The sequence below is a fragment of the Mytilus trossulus genome, chromosome 8 (genome assembly GCF_036588685.1).
Source record: "Mytilus trossulus isolate FHL-02 chromosome 8, PNRI_Mtr1.1.1.hap1, whole genome shotgun sequence".
In the NCBI taxonomy this organism is placed as follows: Eukaryota; Metazoa; Mollusca; class Bivalvia; order Mytilida; family Mytilidae; genus Mytilus; species Mytilus trossulus.
In genome coordinates this window covers 206415-225622 of record NC_086380.1, presented here as the reverse complement: position 1 = coordinate 225622, position 19208 = coordinate 206415, and the positions used below count along the sequence as shown (strand labels likewise).

The following is a 19208-nucleotide window of genomic DNA, read 5'->3' as shown; positions in this document are numbered from 1 at the left end:
ACATTCTGTGTATTAAGTTGTTTAAAACATAAAATCATACGAATTCTGTGCATTAAGTTGTTTAAAACATAAAATCTTACACATTCTGTGCATTAAGTTGTTTAAAACATAAAATCTTACAAATTCTGTGTATTAAGTTGTTTAAAACATAAAATCTTACAAATTCTGTGTATTAAGTTGTTTAAAACATAAAATCTTACAAATTCTGTGTATTTAGTTGTTTAAATCATTAAATCTTACAAATTCTGTGTATTAAGTTGTTTAAAACATAAAATCATACGAATTCTGTGCATTAAGTTGTTTAAAACATAAAATCTTACACATTCTGTGCATTAAGTTGTTTAAAACATAAAATCTTCCAAATTCTGTGCATTAATTTGTTTAAAACATAAAATCTTACAAATTCTGTGCATTAATTTGTTTAAAACATAAAATCTTACAAATTCTGTGCATTAAGTTGTTTAAAACATAAAATCTTACAAATTCTGTGCATTAAGTTGTTAAAAACATAAAATCTTACGAATTCTGTGTATTAAGTTGTTTAAAACATAAAATCATACGAATTCTGTGCATTAAGTTGTTTAAAACATAAAATCTTACAAATTCTGTGCATTAAGCTGTTTAAAACATAAAATCTTACAAATTCTGTGTATTAAGTTGTTTAAAACATAAAATCTTACAAATTCTGTGCATTAAGTTGTTAAAAACATAACATCTTACGAATTCTGTGTATTAAGTTGTTTAAAACATAAAATCATACGAATTCTGTGCATTAAGTTGTTTAAAACATAAAATCTTACAAATTCTGTGCATTAAGCTGTTTAAAACATAAAATCTTACAAATTCTGTGCATTAAGCTGTTTAAAACATAAAATCTTACAAATTCTGTGTATTAAGTTGTTTAAAACATAAAATCTTACAAATTCTGTGTATTTAGTTGTTTAAATCATTAAATCTTACAAATTCTGTGTATTAAGTTGTTTAAAACATAAAATCATACGAATTCTGTGCATTAAGTTGTTTAAAACATAAAATCTTACACATTCTGTGTATTAAGTTGTTTAAAACATAAAATCATACGAATTCTGTGCATTAAGTTGTTTAAAACATAAAATCTTACACATTCTGTGCATTAAGTTGTTTAAAACATAAAATCTTACAAATTCTGTGTATTAAGTTGTTTAAAACATAAAATCTTACAAATTCTGTGTATTAAGTTGTTTAAAACATAAAATCTTACAAATTCTGTGTATTTAGTTGTTTAAATCATTAAATCTTACAAATTCTGTGTATTAAGTTGTTTAAAACATAAAATCATACGAATTCTGTGCATTAAGTTGTTTAAAACATAAAATCTTACACATTCTGTGCATTAAGTTGTTTAAAACATAAAATCTTCCAAATTCTGTGCATTAATTTGTTTAAAACATAAAATCTTACAAATTCTGTGCATTAATTTGTTTAAAACATAAAATCTTACAAATTCTGTGCATTAAGTTGTTTAAAACATAAAATCTTACAAATTCTGTGCATTAAGTTGTTAAAAACATAAAATCTTACGAATTCTGTGTATTAAGTTGTTTAAAACATAAAATCATACGAATTCTGTGCATTAAGTTGTTTAAAACATAAAATCTTACAAATTCTGTGCATTAAGCTGTTTAAAACATAAAATCTTACAAATTCTGTGTATTAAGTTGTTTAAAACATAAAATCTTACAAATTCTGTGCATTAAGTTGTTAAAAACATAAAATCTTACGAATTCTGTGTATTAAGTTGTTTAAAACATAAAATCATACGAATTCTGTGCATTAAGTTGTTTAAAACATAAAATCTTACAAATTCTGTGCATTAAGCTGTTTAAAACATAAAATCTTACAAATTCTGTGTATTAAGTTGTTTAAAACATAAAATCTTACAAATTCTGTGGATTTAGTTGTGTAAAACATAAAATCTTACAAGTTCTGTGCATTAATTTGTTTAAAACATAAAATCTTACAAATTCTGTGCATTAAGTTGTTTAAAACATAAAATCTTACAAATTATGTGCATTAAGTTGTTAAAAACATAAAATCTTACGAATTCTGTGTATTAAGTTGTTTAAAACATAAAATCATACGAATTCTGTGCATTAAGTTGTTTAAAACATAAAATCTTACAAATTCTGTGCATTAAGCTGTTCAAAACATAAAATCTTACAAATTCTGTGTATTAAGTTGTTTAAAACATAAAATCTTACAAATTCTGTGTATTAAGTTGTTTAAAACATAAAATCTTAAAACATTCTGCGTATTAAGTTGTTTAAAACTTAAAATCTTCAAAAATTCTGTGTATTAAAAGTTGTATAAAACTTAAAATCTTACAAATTCTGTGTATTAAGTTGTTTAAAACATAAAATCTTACAAATTCTGTGTATTAAGTTGTTTAAAACATAAAATCTTACAAATTCTGTGTATTAAGTTGTTTAAAACATAAAATCTTACAAATTCTGTGTATTAAGTTGTATACAATGTTAACAAAACGAAGAACTGTTTGAAGGAACTGTTAAAACACTACAACGATTTTGTTAATCAAAGTTCGATCAATTTTTGTTTGTTCATGTTGAAACCAAAGACGACCGTAAATATAAAAACATCATCAGAATTATTTGTCCATGTCCGTTTCATAATGATGTATCTTTATCATTTATATGGTGTTTGCAAACTAAATATTTATTTATCTTTGATACCATCATTTATCCATGTTTTAATGCAACTAAAAATAATGTTTTACAAAGTTTCACTTGATAAGTACTTACTTGTCAAATGAAGTGGAAATCCTTTCGCAGATGACTTTGATTGAATCTTTTCTAGTCTAGATATTTAACAAATGGTTTTCCTGTGGTTTTATTGATCCTCTTTCCGATAACATTTAATTCGCATGTTAAACTTGTTACTGGGAATAAAAGGCGGGCCAAACATGTTTATTGCATTCAGAACCATTCCCTTTTGATTCCAAATATAATCAGTTTTGGAATCTTATACTTGTTAACAGTATAATATGCTGATCACACATATGAATGTCACGAGACATTTGTTCAACTAATTAATCGGATAACCACAGGGAATATATCATATCTCCATTTATCTGATTCTATAAATATATTACAAAATATCTTAAAATGAGACAAGTCAAATAGAGAACGATTTTATGAATAAAATATGGGTAAAACATACATAGAAAGGGAGACATCTGGAATTATGCAAAAATGCAAGGTCCGATATGATCTGATGTCACATAGTGCACATAATAGCAACAATATATAACCCTACATGTAAACCTTAAATCTTACTTAACATGCATGAAATATTTGCCACTGGATGTTAAGATCAATCAATCAATTAATCAATACAAAATTTAAAACTAGTAGTCCCTCCAAAAGAAATTAAAATGAACACATAATAAACTACGCAGGTCATTACCACTTTGGTGTATTTAAATAATAATCGTGGATTTTATGTGAGAGAAGAAAACGCGAACCTAATTTCAACTCTATTCATTTAGTATAATAGATTGTAAGAATATTTCTTCATACTGACTGATACAAAAAACTTATCAACTATCCAAAAACGATCCATAGTATTTTTACGTGACTCCCTTTCTTATTTCCAATATCCCTAATAGAGACATTAAATTTAATGGGACTATTTTGATTTATAAGTATGTATTATTTATTGGACATATTACATAATACCATCAGCAATTAAACTTTTATTTAATTCAGACATTGCTGTCTTTTATTTCATACAAACCGTAAACTAAACGTAAACACTATTATCATCTGTATGCTATATAGGCAATCGTTTATAATCACTTCACAGATAATTTACCGCACATCATTACAAAACACGATTTTCCAATTTAACATGAACAAGCTTTACATTTAACTGACCATGCTAGATAATTTGATGGCCTACAATAATGTAAGAAAAAATCTCTCTTCTGCTAATGTTTGTAGACAGGCGAATTATCAACTTGATGATCTTCTAGCGGTATTCGGCGCTATGACGCAATTGATATTTTTTCCAAATTGATCACTTTTAGATATTTGGAAAATCTTGATTCAAAATTGTTTTTGATCTTAAGATTGTCCACATTTTTCGTTGTTCATCAAATTGTGTACATTATATCAGAATAATTCCATAAAAAAACCATAACCCCTCTTGAAGTTGAATGATCGTTTCGTGACTTCATCAAAAATACATTGACAAATCATAAGTGAGTTGTGGAAAACTAGAACAAATCAAAAGCTCAAACACATCACAAGAATGGAAAACAACTGTCATATTCCCGACCATGAGTTTGCCATCCATTTATCTTAAATATATTAGAACCTCAAAGTACGTTCTTTGTGATACTGTAAGCTTAAAACCGTTGGCACTGGAATGAAATAAATTCAGGGAAAATTGGACATATGTCATTTGTTTGGAGCAAATACTATATAAAGATATGCAAATAACTAAGTTCATGCAATGTAGCATGGTACGTTTAATGGATAGCGAAATTAACAAAAAATAAAGAAAACGTAAGTATAAGATTTGAATGTTATCTGTTTTTACATCTTGTAAGTAAAGGGTAACTATGTATATTGAACGATCTGAATGTGAGCTGTTTTTACATCTTGTATGATTGATTATATGTCAATGAACGTTGTATTTCTTCGCCTTTTTATTCAATTATTTCCTGCATCTCAATAAATAAGTCGATCGATAAGTTTCAAATGTAAATTTTACACGACTATTATCAATTTATCAAATTTAATTGAAAATCGTTTAGCACTTAAAATGCTATGATTGAACCCGTTTCTTCCAAATGTTGCTACAAATGGTTTTCTCGCGGATTTATTGATTTGTCTTCCGCTACAACTAAATTCTCATGTAAAACTTATTATTGGATATAAAAGGCTCTTAAACCATGTTAGTTACATTTAAAGTCGTTCTTAGGCTATAATGATTTTGGTAAAACATATTGGCCGTTTTGTTCACAGCATCAATGGATACGTTATAGTGTCTATACAAGGTAGGTTATTTATAACAAATAAAACACGTATGTCTTCTTTTGGTGTTAGGTACAACGTTAGCTGTTTACTAATATAACATTACAAGCATAAGTGCAGAAGGTTGTTTCCCATGTAATTGTAAATTGTTTGGCTGCAGTCACGTCGACTTTTACACTTTTACATTACACATATACTTTACTTTATGTTTTTTTCGAATAAATAAGTTAATTTTGTTCTTAAATAATTGTTGTAAATCATGTTTCCTATATCAAACAAAAGTACATTAAATCTGATTTTGTTGTACATTTATCAATTCCTCTCCATTATGCTTTTCGGTTGTTGATTTATACTTAAGAAGAAAACAATAAAAGCAAATACAATACCAAAAATGTCTGTTGATTGTGTTTAACATAAAAAAAATAGTTTATGAAAATAAGAAAATTTCGTCTCTTCTTCTCAGTACAAAGAAAGGAAACCATTTATGTTATTCCCAACTCAATAGGTAACTCTTATTTGATGACATGAAATATAATTAGTACGACCATTTTAAGAACATTTTAAGTTTATTATGTGAATTATTCGAAGGTCTAAGACTTTGTATATCTTGATTAAATTTGATTTTCAGTTATGAAAATCAATGATCTTTACCATCGTATTTGAATTTTACTTTCAATTGTTTTGATCCGAGAGCCTCTGATGAGTCTTGTGTGGACTACAAGCGTTTCTAAGGTACATGATTAGCTTGTATCGTTGATAAGTTTAGTAGTGAACTTCTATCATAGGATGTAGTTTTTCTGTCATCTAGGTAATCGTATAAAGGAATTCGAAGAGTTAACGCGAATTCCTGAATCAATCTTCTTGAAGAACTTCAGGCTTCAAACATAGAAAACAAACGATATATAAAAACATATAGTGCTAAGGACATTTCTTTTGCTTTATTTCACAGGAAAATAAAAAAAAATTCTAAAGTGTTAGGAAATAGAATTTGGACTTTTCCAAGATCTTCACATTCAATTGACAAAACACGAAATACTCCTCTTGAGGGAGTTAAACATATACAGTATGATTTGCTACCATAATTTGTCTTTTGGCTGTATCCCCACTCCCCCCAGAAATATAAAAAGTTTACTCCATAGAATATAAGACAATTTTCAGATAAAGAGCAATGGTTACAGTTTTGTTTAAACCTGATGTGTAGTATACAGTATAAATAATATATTCCAATATCATACAACGGTTACTGCATAATTTTCCGTTTACGTATTCAGCACTCGTCTTTTCTGGATAATAAAATAATTGGAAAACTATAACGGTTAGTACTCCTATTTCCGGGCAGATTATTCTTATTTTTTACCCATGCAATTTGCGGTCATATAATTGACGTTTTAATAAGTAGAGGAATATTGTAATCATCGGTTCTGTCATTAAATGCTTATATAAACAGGAAGTATAATACATTGACCGTCACTGTTTAGATTGACTATTCCACAATGGAAATCACAGGCAATCATTGAGACGTATTTACATTAAATGATGTTAAAAACTGTTTAATGATTTGGCCCAGTGTTGTGTTGTACGCACCCCGAAAGAGTCGTTGCAAGCGTAACTATTGAACGTCCAGTGAGCGTAACATGTAACATTCCCATTCTGACTTGACGTGGCTGTCTATCTATACACCAAGGACAACATCAAGAACGCGCATTCTAGATAAGGTTTCATTACAGGAATATAGAAGTCGAAGGAAGTTTCTATACCATTGTCAACTCTTGTAGCTTTTTTTATAAAAAAAAATCATATTTTATCTTACTTTCAAAGCATTTTTATAATGACCTTTATTTTCGGCTTTATTTGTTAATTTAAAAGAGCCTACCAGGATATAGGTTGCCATAGACAACACACAACATGGCTCTTGCTTAATTATGGACACAGTATCATATGGAGGTGTTAAATAAATTATTGAGGCAACCAACCTTTCAATCTCTATCAATAAATTACTTAAGTAGTCGACAACTAAAAAGCTGATTCATAATGTTTCCCCTACCAGTGGTTAAGAGCATCAAAATAAAATACAATTAAAGTCAAAAGTCAAAAGTCTTTTGTTCCACTTTACTGAGAAACAAATGTAATTTTATTTTATAACACAATTCGTACAATGAACGTTTTGGTGAAATATAATGAATCGATGAAACAAAAACGAACTAGCGGCTAGAGATGGGACTGAAAGTTTACCATTTGTGATAATATCCTGTAAATACTAATTCGTCTTTTACAGAGAAGCCCATTTCTTTTACGTCTAAGATATACATTGTTCAAAATGCATTTTATTCAGTTTCACTTAAAACAATTTATTGGATGGAACATTTTTAACTACATACGAATATAGTCATGATAGTAGAGTCTAATTAAAAGACCAAAATAACAATGGAGTTTCCACCGACAAAAAATCTTTATGCAAAAACCAAATAATAACGTAGTTTCTATGGACAAATATTTCTTATGAGGAGATCGAATAATGACAGAGTTTCTTACAGACACGTGTATATGTATATAGTTGACTTACTATGATTGTAGATTTACAGATCTCTAGACAAATCAAATTACCTCTAAAGATGCCAACAACACACGTTATCAATGCGCCAATCAATACTGATAAAGAATCACTTGTAGATAGACGACCTCTGGGAAACTTGTTGACTGTTTTACAGTTATTCATGTAAATGCAATTACTGTTTATAGGTAGTTATTGTATCCTCCGAGGGACGTATAATTATCCTGCTTAATATAGCTGGAAATTATCAAAGTCAATTTACTTAGCACAGTTATGTGCAAACCAACTTTAATTTGCTATACCGTATGTGAAGGACTAGCAATTTAAACCAAATTACACATAATAAAAAGGCTTTAATGTAAAAAGTCCTAGAGTCAAATCAAATTGTAGTAAAAAAAGCCCGTAATATCAAATAAAATTTTAGAATTGTAGAAAACGCCAACGATGACTAGTATGTCATTGCCAATTAAAGGCTTTCACTTAAATGATAATAATGGATGGCTGTGAAGTTTGTGTCCAGCGGCATATCAAATGCATATTCAGGACGAGAAATGTGTTTATGCTATATGAACATTACTTTTACAAATTGTGACTGGGATGGAAAGTTGTCTTAATGGCACCCATACCACATCTTCTTATATATAATTAAAGCTGCTTTGCTCATTAACAGACCAACACTCCGAGTAATCTTTTTAGTGTGCTTTAGCTCACAAGGTGACAGCAGAAATATCATTATCCCCGGCTTAGTATATTTCGATGATTTTGATTGGTTAACGCACGTCGTTACAAAACCGATAGTCCCTGAGTGTTGCTAACCCATATCCCCGGACGTTGCTACCCATTACATCGGGGGAAATTCACGCGCGTTTTCCTTAGTTCCATGGTTGTTCCTTATGAAATATCGAATTATGTAGATTATCCATGTTGTCTGTATAACTAGATAATTAATACACTAACGATTTTATCTTATTATATCGATTATATGCACTCATTTTAGTAAATGCATCACTATTCTTCCATATTGTCAATGAATGGGACTACTGACCTAGCTGTGCAAATGACCCCGGTGACGTCACACCGTCTATGATGTAACTCTCACAACTTTCAGCGCCAAATTCGACCAATTTCACTTCCTCTGTCTTTAGATTATAAACGTCTTATATTTGTCTACCCATAGGGTTCTACCTAAGTACCCTACACCCCGCTAAAAATAAGTCAAAATCCCAAATTTCAATAAAAGATATTGAAAAAATGAAAAATTGTTACTTTCACGTTAAATTTTGTGGTCGAATTTCTCTAAACATTGCCAGATTTAGACTAAGACCGAGAATAAATTCGTTAACTACGTTCATATCCGTAGATAACTTATAATATACCTGGAAACAATATTTTGACTCCGAGTCTTTACACTTATTTCTCGATACCGCGTACTTAGTGTAGAACCAGCAAATACAAGTTATAAAGTTTGGGTTTTATCCAGCCGCGGTTTGAATCCACATCCTAATTTAACGAATTAGATCAAAACTTCAACAAGATTTGAAGACAACCGAGGCCTTGCATTTATAAACATTATTTAACTTAGACTTACGGAATTCAACCAATCACATTATGGATAAAAAAAGAGGGACGGAAGATACCAAAGGGATAGTCAAACTCATAAATCTAAAACAAACTGACAACGCCATGGCTAAAAATGAAAAAGACAAACAGAAAAACAATAGTACACATGACACAACATAGAAAACTAAAGAATAAACAACACGAACCCCTCTAAAAACTAGGGGTGATCTCAGGTGCTCCGGAAGGGTAAGCAGATCCTGCTTCACATGTGGCACCCGTCGTGTTGCTTATGTGATTACAAATCCGGTAAATAGTCTAATTCGGTAGGTCACATTTATGAAAGGGAAGGGGATTGTAGTTACGACGTAAGGAACATATCCGATATCATTTGTGAAATGAGAGTTTCGAGTTCTGTATACTCCGCGAACAGAGTAAAGTTTTATAACTCTCGAGTTTTTTGTACGCATACTCCAATATCGACCAATCCAAATGCTGGGTTTTATGTTTCGAGTATGATTTTTGTGCTCCGAGCACCGAGCAAAGTTGTATGACATCAACCCCAGATCGTGCGTCCACTAGATACAGAACTCACCAGAAGATTTTTTACAAACTTGTTTCTTATTTAATGTTATTATTTTACAGATAAATAAATTTTGATAATAAAAATACTAGAATCAAAAATAAGATACACAGTTATATATGAAATTAATGTTATCATACTAAAATGTTTTTGAAAGTGGTAGGGTTACTTATAAATGCATTTAATTCCTATAAGGTTTTTATTAAATCATTTTCTGAAATTCACGAAGCAGCACTGAACAGCCTCTTATCTCTAATTTTATAAATCTGTTTAAAATTTTAAAAATTTGTATATTTCAAATAAAATAGAGAATGGAAATTAGGAATGTGTCATAGAGACAGCAACCTGATTAAAGAATAAAATAAAACGAGCCGAGGGCTATCAAAAGGTCTTCGACACAGCGAGAAAAATTCCGCCTCTGAGGATGGTTTTAAAATTAAGTATGTTTTATATTTGCAGTGCAATGTGCAACGGAAATAAAAGTTGCAGCCATTCGTTCGATTTTGATCACATATCTTCAGTATATAGTACATTATGGAAACGCCCTTTCATACTTAAAAGTTTTAATTTATGTAAATTGTCTTGCGTTGATCAGTTATAATAATGCATCGATTAATTTTTTGAAGTATTTATTGATAAACCATACAAAACATGGTATTATTGCAAGTTAGGTCACTATAGATCTATCTAAAATCTACCCAAAGAATACCAGAGTAGATTTATTGCAATAGATCATAAAAAGACGAAAATACTGGGATTGACCAAGAGTTCGATATATAGAATTACAGACAAATATTTGTTAAACGTTGCATCGAACTTTTTGTTGCTAGAAATTATTCGCAAGATAGCTCACGATCTCTATTTACAGAACCATGCTGTCTAAACAATCACTGGGAGACTATATAGAACTTTTAATTTGAGTTTCCTGATACCACAGACTTCGTTTTTATCAGAATAATAGTCTTTTAAAGCATATCAAGCCATCTATCTCCATTATAACTCAATCTGTCAATCAGATTGCTGAATTACCAAACAAAATAATCACATTCTTATGCAAAAATAAAACATTTATCATTCTTTAATAATCCGTACTTTATACAATGTCTCTGTATTTAAAATAGAAAACATGAGCCTGAAATAGTTATCCTCACTTCAGATTCCATTAATGCTATCATTTATTCCTCGTTGATAATCGAATACAGACTAAATTTAATGTAAATCAACAGCTAGGCTCGGGATTACTGAGAAAAATGCAACAATTATATCGATCTGTATGATTATTGGGGAATTGTCACGTGGAATGATTGGGGAATCACCACGTGGTATGATTGGGGAAATGTCACGTGGTATGATTGGGAAATTGACACTTTGCTTTGTTTTTATACTTTGTTTGATCAATTCAACAATGGCGTAGGACAATAAAACAACTCTAAGCTTTGGAATTCACAAGAAGTAAAACTGCAATAACTTCCTGTTAAAACGATTGAAAATTTGAAAATTACTGTTATAATGTGAAATAATTGGACAAGTGCGTTTTTATTGTACACATATGACATATGAACATTCTTAGATTGTATACAACATTTGATACGTTATTCAGAAAACTACATTTCAAATAGACTTTATATGCTATTTGATAATTACTCATTATACTTTATAAGTGATGTATTAATTGTTCAATTTACTTTCTAGACTATGGAATAATTGTTCGATGACATAACAAGCCAACGATGATCTTACTAAGGATATGATATCACCTGTTCTAATAATATGGGCTTTTCTGTCGGTTCTGGTTTCCGGTTTAACTACGTATGCATTCGTTCAGCCTGTGTGGCTCGTTGGTTCCAATCTGTTGGATACGTTTGGAATGATAAGTTTGTGTTTATCGAGAACAGTATTTCCCGGAGGAAGCTTAAAACAGGAATGTGAGTTTTATGGTGGATATTTCAATTTGGGAAACTTGCCGTCTGGAGCATGGCAGGCGGCGTGTGTTTTATATGGGACAGGATGTGTACTACTTTCATGCGGAGCATTCTTAGCTGTTTGTACATCGTGCATTCCATGTGATGTTGTTAGGACTGTTACAGTTATGGCAGGATATGTACAGTTTGTAGCAGGTAAGGTGTTTGGTCTGTTACAGTTATGGCAGGATATGTACAGTTTGTAGCAGGTAAGTTGTTAGGACTGTTAGTTATGACAGGATATGTACAGTTTGTAGCAGGTAAGTTGTTAGTTGCTTGTATAGTCCTGACTGGAAGGTTTTCAGAACGGTAACAGATATGGCAGGCTATGTATAAAAAAGTAAATATGGTATAACTAACGGCCTTATGTATGTACACAACAGCAGTGTCCACTTTGAAGCAGCAAAGTTGCTTGGACGGTAACTTTTATGGTATGTATATTGCTTCAATGGTCGAAGATAATTGCCGCATTATTGAATGTGTATTTAACAACACATTGAATCATATTCATTATTTGTGCTAAACAGATTTAATACACTTGAATTTTCTTTGCATCCATAAGCAGCACAACACTTTACTATCGGACTATCTAAAGAAGAAGACATTTTCGAAAATACGTAATAAGTGATTATTTAAATTACTTTTCACTTAGTATTCACTCAGTCTAGATCAAAAGTCCAATTCGAAGCCGAGGCAACATCTTTCCAATTGAATGTTACATTGAAGTAAAACAGGTCTGTTAGACAATTCACATGGTACCAGTTACACATTGTAGTTGTAAATACACAAGACAAATAATGCAATCTTGTGGATGAAGCAAACATACCCGAAAAAACTCTACTATATTAACTCTACTTTAATTAGAGGAAGATTGAAGAGAAAGTCATAAAAATATCTGTTACCTTTAACCACGTCAAATTACCGCCATTTAATATTTTATATACATGTCAATATTTATCTAGTTTATCGGATTACACACCACATGAGATAACAATTTAATTAATGTAATATACTTCATCTTTTTTCAACATATCGTTTACACAACAATTTGCTACAGTAAATTCCCTGGGTTTTGTAATTTTAAATCAATTGTAACAACATTAACTTAAATATCTGTTAACATAAACATTATGTTATGTCAATGTAATCAGTGCCAAGGGGAGGTTTTTATGGCAAAGTGTTGTAAAATTGTACCATTTGATTAATTGGAAATGCAAAAACATACATACATCCTGGTATCTTATTAATATTGAACAATATTATAGAATAACGAGTTCAAAACAAAATAATGAGACTTAATGGCCTTTCAATGAAGAAAATTATAAGAGAGGAATTTGATAATCACATGTTCTATGTAAGTAATAAAGATACTTTATTGACACATTTTACGCCAGATATTGATATTTACTGAAACAATTTACACGTGAAATATATACCCACTGACACAATGTACACGTGAGGTACATACTATCTGACACTTTACATATAAGTTAGATACTTATTGACGCAATGTACTCAACAGGTAGATACTGAATCAATTAATACGTGAGAACAATGATCAGTGTCAAAATTTAATCGTGACGCAGCTACTATCTGAACTAATTATCAAGTGCAGTAGAAACATACTGGCACAATTTACACTTGAGGTAGATACTAACCGACACAATTGACATGTGTGGTAGAAACCTTCTGACATAATTTACACGTGCGATAGAAACTTACTAACAGAAATATGTATTATATTTATGACACAACTTCCACATGGGGTAGATACGTACTGACACAATTTACACTTGAGGTCGATACTAACAGACACAATTCACATGTACAGTATAAAATTACTCACAAAATGTATAATGTGTATGCGAGGTATACTCTTACTGACACAATTTACAGGTGAGGTAGATACTTACTTACACATTTTACACGTGAAGTAGATACTCACTGACATAATTTACATGTGTTATAAAAATCTTCTGACACAATTTACACGTCCGATGTATACTTACTGATACAAATAACTTAAAATATATATGCGAGGTAGATTCTTCTTGACACAAGTTACTTGAGAGGTAGATACTAACTTACACAATATACATGTACGGTATATAGTTACTCACACAATTTATAATGTATATGCGACGTAGACTCTTGCTGACACAATTTACTCGTGAGGTAGATATATAAAAATAAATTAACAATGAAACCTAAGAAAAATATTAAGGGAAGCATGTTCTAGCTCAACGTGAATCCTGAAGATAAGAAACAAAGATAAACTATCTGTATATCTTATTTACGGGACAATTGCACTTCATTTAAATGAAAATGATTATTTCCTTATCTTCTGTTTGTTTGTCAATACTGTTTTGTTTAAAAAGAAGGCGCTGAAAGAGTATTTCAGGTTAGTACGTGTGCTACCTTTATTACTTCGGTAAACAGAACGTAGCATTTTTTTTATTTTTGTCTCATGCTAAGATATAAGATTTCAAATGAGATGATCTCTAAATTTCAGTTTGAAGGATAAAATGGAGAATGTGTCTGAATCCGACCCCGACAACGTAAATCTGCAGTTATGTTCATCTAACAAAAAATAGGATTGATGGCTAGGCAACGCCAACAAATGCAATAATAAGAAGCAGAACTATTTTAAAACGAATGGGGGATAATTTAGAAACACTTGAAGCGCGTTACAGTCAAAGGGAATAAAAAAAGAATAATCATATATTTTAATCACGAATACGTTTATATCATTGTGACATAAACCCAAAGGTATATAGGGCGCAACATACAGTCCTGAACCACGACATGTGTCCAAATTATAATCTAAGATTAAAATCACAACGAATCCGATGAAATTTGAAGAAACAATCACAGATATATTATGTTAAAAACTTTTTCTTAAATAACACCAGTTCCCAGACTTTGAGACAGGTACATTTTGAGGGGTTTAACTTTTGGGGGTCCACTTCTTCTTTATTTACCTAGAACATATGTCAAAATCACGTGATGGATATACACACACCGGAAGTTACAGTCGAACTCGCCGCTTGAAAGGTTAGTAGTTGCATTTTCTTGTTTATATCAATTAAATTTTGATTAATAAGTTGGCACACCGAATGTCGGATAGTATGTAGTTTTAAAATACACAATTGTTTTTGCTAGAAAGCGTGCAGTTATTGCACACACTTCGACACAGTTATCTGGTGAAATTTTGGAACTGTGTCGAAGTGTTAGCATTAACTGCACGCTTTCCAGCAAGGATAATTGTGTATTTCAAAACTAGATAGTATCCGACATTCGGTGCACTACCTTATTTATTAAATTTTATTGATATAAACAAATAAATACGACTACTTTCCTTTCAAGCGGTCTGCTCGACTGTTACTTCCGGTGTGTGTATATCCATCACGTGATTTTGAGTGTACCCCTTGTATGTCTCATCAGTTGACTTAGATTGGTTAAATACTTTGAACAAAAGTTAAGTTTAAATACACGAAGATGAATATTGCATTGTTTTGTATTGCTTATGAATAATTTATATCATACTCATTTTTCCTTTTTTATGACCTAAATATATTATTTAATCAATGTGATTACAGCGATTTAGGAAAACATAATTATTCAATTTACAAAATGGCCTATACTATTTGATAAATTTATTTTGATAATTGGAGTCCTTTGAAATTTAAAAGAGTTTTATCAATTATAATTGGCAACTGAATTTCAAGCACGTAAAGCTATTTAATAACGTTATTACACAGTTCATAAAGTTAGGTTATAGTCGGCAAAAGGATAAAAGCTCGAATTATCGCCAATTAAATAAATCAACTGGACCAATAAAATAATCAACTGGAATAATTTTAAAACAGACATGAAAGATTTGAATCGTGGTATCGATGATGAGTTAATTTATTGATTTCTGCTCAGTTTTCGGTTAGCAAGCTGGTAACAATTTATTACTTTTATGAGGTTGTTATGAATTAGACCATTAATTTTCTTGTTTGAAATGTTTCACATTTTTCACATCGGGATATTCTATACATGTAATGTGAACAGAATCCCTAAAACATACATACTGAATCACTGAATTACAGTTTTGTCGCTCTCATCAGTAGACCTTTCACGATCGCTGATTTGTAACGTTTGAAAACAAACATACGTTTAAATGGTGTAACGTGTGTCAGTATCTACAAGATAGTTAGTTTTATGTAAAACATAACATATCTTCTTTTTTATATGGTTATAGTTTATCTATCTTGTATCGCAAAGCTAGAGTTTTACGGGCAATGTGTGTTACACGTTATCAGAATACTGTTTTATAATCTTTTTTCTTCTACAAATTGTATGAACATCAAATAGTAAAGAAGATAAATTTGTCAATAGTATTATCTTGAACTTTACTATCTGCTATATAGATGATGACTGAAAGTTAGTACCTTCGTTGAACGCATCTATCCAATAGTACTAGAAATAAAGGGTACCCCAGATACATGCAGCAAACATTTGAATTAAAACACATTGAGTCGGTAAAATAGCTGACAAGTCATTAACATTGGGAATGAGTTCGAGAGGGGAAGGGGTGGTGGTGTAGGAAATGTGTTGTTTGAATTGCTTCGAATACAAGGGCTGAAATAAACTTTGATTTAACATCAAATTTTGTCAAATCTCTTTTTTTTGTTCCGACGAATTCTTTTGTGATTAGTCATTGCGATTGTTAAAACAGTTTCAGCGAGAAACATCTTACCTATGAGAATTTTGCTAATTTAACAACAATACAAGATATACAAACATGCAAATCCGGGAAATGTCAATTATTCTAATCAATAACACGGAAACGGTAGATGATGCGGAAATAAGAAATTCTATCTACATGTAGTGTAAAATCAATCATTTTCGAAATTTGGAAGGAAATCCAAATGAAGCTAAAACAATCAATATAAACATATATGAATAGTGTCAGGATCTTAGATTATTAACGAAATCGAAAAAACCCTTGATTCGAAAATAACTGAAGTTAAATAAACTCCAGTGGCTCGCAAGAAAGCCAAATGATGTAAGTGTTCTTATGAGGAACATAATCTGCTTACCCTTCCGGAGAACCTGGGATTTTTGTTTGGTTTGGTTCATGTTGCTTATTCTTTAGTTTTCTTTGTTGTGTCATGTGTACTATTGTTTGTCTGTTTGTCTTTTTCAGTTTTAGCCATGATGTTGTCAGGTTTTTTTTTCGATTTATGAGTTTGACTGTCCTTCTTGTATCTTTCGTTCCTCTTTCTTAATGAACATAGAATCAATACTAAACATGTTAAATGTCGACACAAACTAATTTAACGTAAACGTTTAGAAAATATAGCTGTCTTATATTCTGTTAACTTTAAACAAGAACATATGAAGATTAACCAAAAACACAAACGCATTCGATAAGAAATTGTTATCATGCTTGCCTACTTATTGCAACGGGTCTGACTCCATTGGAATATTTATTTTAATGTTTGTGCTTTGTTTCTAGATTTATAATCTCTCTGCCTTCATATAACACAAACAAAATGTTAAAACATATTCAATCAAAAATATCCGATTACAACCAAATTATCTCAGCATTCAAACAATTTAAAAGAAAGGTAACTAAAGACAGAAAACAACAACAAATTTACAAAATCTAAACAAAGACCCTGTGCCGCTCACCATGGTCTATGTGAATATTAAACAAAGGACACAGATGGATTTATGACAAAATTGTGTTTGATGATGGGGATGTGTTTGTAAATCTTACTTTTCTAAACATTTTTGCTGCTTAAAAGTATCTCTATCTATAATGAACAATAGATTCAGTGGAAAATGTTAGTGAAAATTTACAAATTTTATGAAAATTGTTAAAAATTTACTAAAAAGGGCAATAACTCCCTAGGGGGTCAATTGACCATTTTGATCCAGTTGATTTAATTAGGTCTTACTTTGCTGTACATTATTGCTGTTTACAGTTTATCTCTATCTATAGTATTATTCAAGATAATAACCAAAAACAGCAAAATTTCCTTAAAATTTCCAGTTCAGGGGCAGCAACCTAACAACAGGTTGTCCGATTCATCTGAAAATTTCAGGGCAGATAAATCTTGACCTGTTGAACAAATTAACCCCTTCGTCAGATTTGTTCTAAATGCTTTGGTTTTTGAGTTATAAGCCAAAAACTGCATTTTACCCCTATGTTCTATTTTTAGCCATGGCGGCCATCTTGGTTGGTATGCCGGGTCACCGGACACAATTTTCAAACTAGATACCCCAATGATGATTGTGGCCAAGTTTGGTTAAATTTGGCCCAGTAGTTTCAGAGGAGAAGATTCTTGTAAAGGTTTACGGACGCCGGACGCCGGACGACGACGGACGACGACGGACGACGGACGCCAAGTGATGAGAAAAGCTCTCTTGGCCTTTGGGCCAGGTGAGCTAAAAAATGAATTCAGCCTGATAGGAAATGGAAGAAATAGGACTAGAAACAACGAAAAATGAAAACAAACAAGGCAACATGGGATGTTTACCGAAGGTTTTTTTCTTTGATAATGTAGTCAATTTTATATTTTACACAACCCATATCTTATTATTTTGCTAATGTGTGACATGTTTCTATATTTCAGTCTTGGTAATGATTGCAGGATTATTTATTTATCCACTAGGATTTGGATCATCGTTTATAAGACAATACTGTGGATCTAAATCCGTCATGTACCAGGCCTACGATTGCTCTATGGGATGGAGTTTTGTACTGGCTGTGACAGGGACGTGCCTAGCCATGTTTTGTCCAGTTCTGTCACGGTTCACAGACATGAAAGGGCGCGACATAATGCCTTAATCTGTTTTCTCGAGAGTTATTAGGAAAGACCATAGTATTAAACAAAAGACAAATTTAACTCTGTCAATAATAACATACCTTAAAATCGAGGAAAGCTTTTTGAGAGGATATACATGTGTATGAAAAATTTAGAAGTCATTTTATAGAATTCCCAATACATTACTGCTGATGAGATTAGTAATTACATTTATTTAGCATGTTTACGTATAGTACAAATAGTCAACCAGATCTGGATTGGTAAATGGTAAATGGTACATGATGATACTTAGCTGTATAAAACGAGAACATGTAGAACCAGTAGTGAATAGCTTGATCAAATGATTTGTTGTATAATGATCTCCAAGGCGTAATAGGCCTTTATAGTGTCAAAGCAATAACTAAATCTACAAGGATCGTAGGTATTTGTCGAGTTGTTTCATTGTTACGTTAAATTAATAAAATTTACTTATAAATGCTGTTTTATTTCACTGAAATATCTTAAAATAAAAGATTTGGGTATACTTCAAAGATACTGCACTGTAGCAACACTGTGAAATTAAAAAGTAATTCTTGGTTATAAAAAGAGGAAGAATCAATAAAAATAGCGAGGAATCTGATGTTTATTTGTTTTAGTTTTTTGGTATGGTTCATAAGTGATTTTGATTTCTCGTTTTTTATTTTTATAGATTTGACAGTT

At 30.9% G+C, this 19208-nt stretch overlaps 1 protein-coding gene across 2 annotated transcripts; it reads left to right on the top strand.

Annotated features, from left to right (window-relative positions):
- Positions 1-4945: 4945 nt before the first annotated feature.
- On the top strand, positions 4946-18575 carry LOC134681566 (LHFPL tetraspan subfamily member 2a protein-like). 2 transcript variants are annotated; one of them, XM_063541213.1, is made up of 3 exons: positions 4946-5059; positions 11420-11844; positions 18318-18575. In XM_063541213.1, the coding sequence occupies exons 2-3, from the start codon at positions 11475-11477 to the stop codon at positions 18530-18532; spliced, it is 585 nt and encodes a 194-aa protein (XP_063397283.1). In that variant the 5' UTR covers positions 4946-5059; positions 11420-11474; the 3' UTR covers positions 18533-18575. The 2 variants fall into 2 exon arrangements, with proteins under 2 accessions (XP_063397283.1, XP_063397282.1); XM_063541212.1 differs by lacking the exon at positions 4946-5059 and having other exon boundaries at positions 11094-11844.
- Positions 18576-19208: the final 633 nt, after the last annotated feature.

What these genes read in the sequence shown, in the direction of transcription:
- LOC134681566 (XM_063541213.1), top strand. Translation starts at nt 11,475, where the DNA reads ATGATATCACCTGTTCTAATAATATGGGCTTTTCTGTCGGTTCTGGTT. An exon ending in ATATGTACAGTTTGTAGCAG is followed by an intron (nt 11,845 to 18,317) that starts GTAAGGTGTTTG and finishes TCTATATTTCAG; the next exon opens with TCTTGGTAATGATTGCAGGA.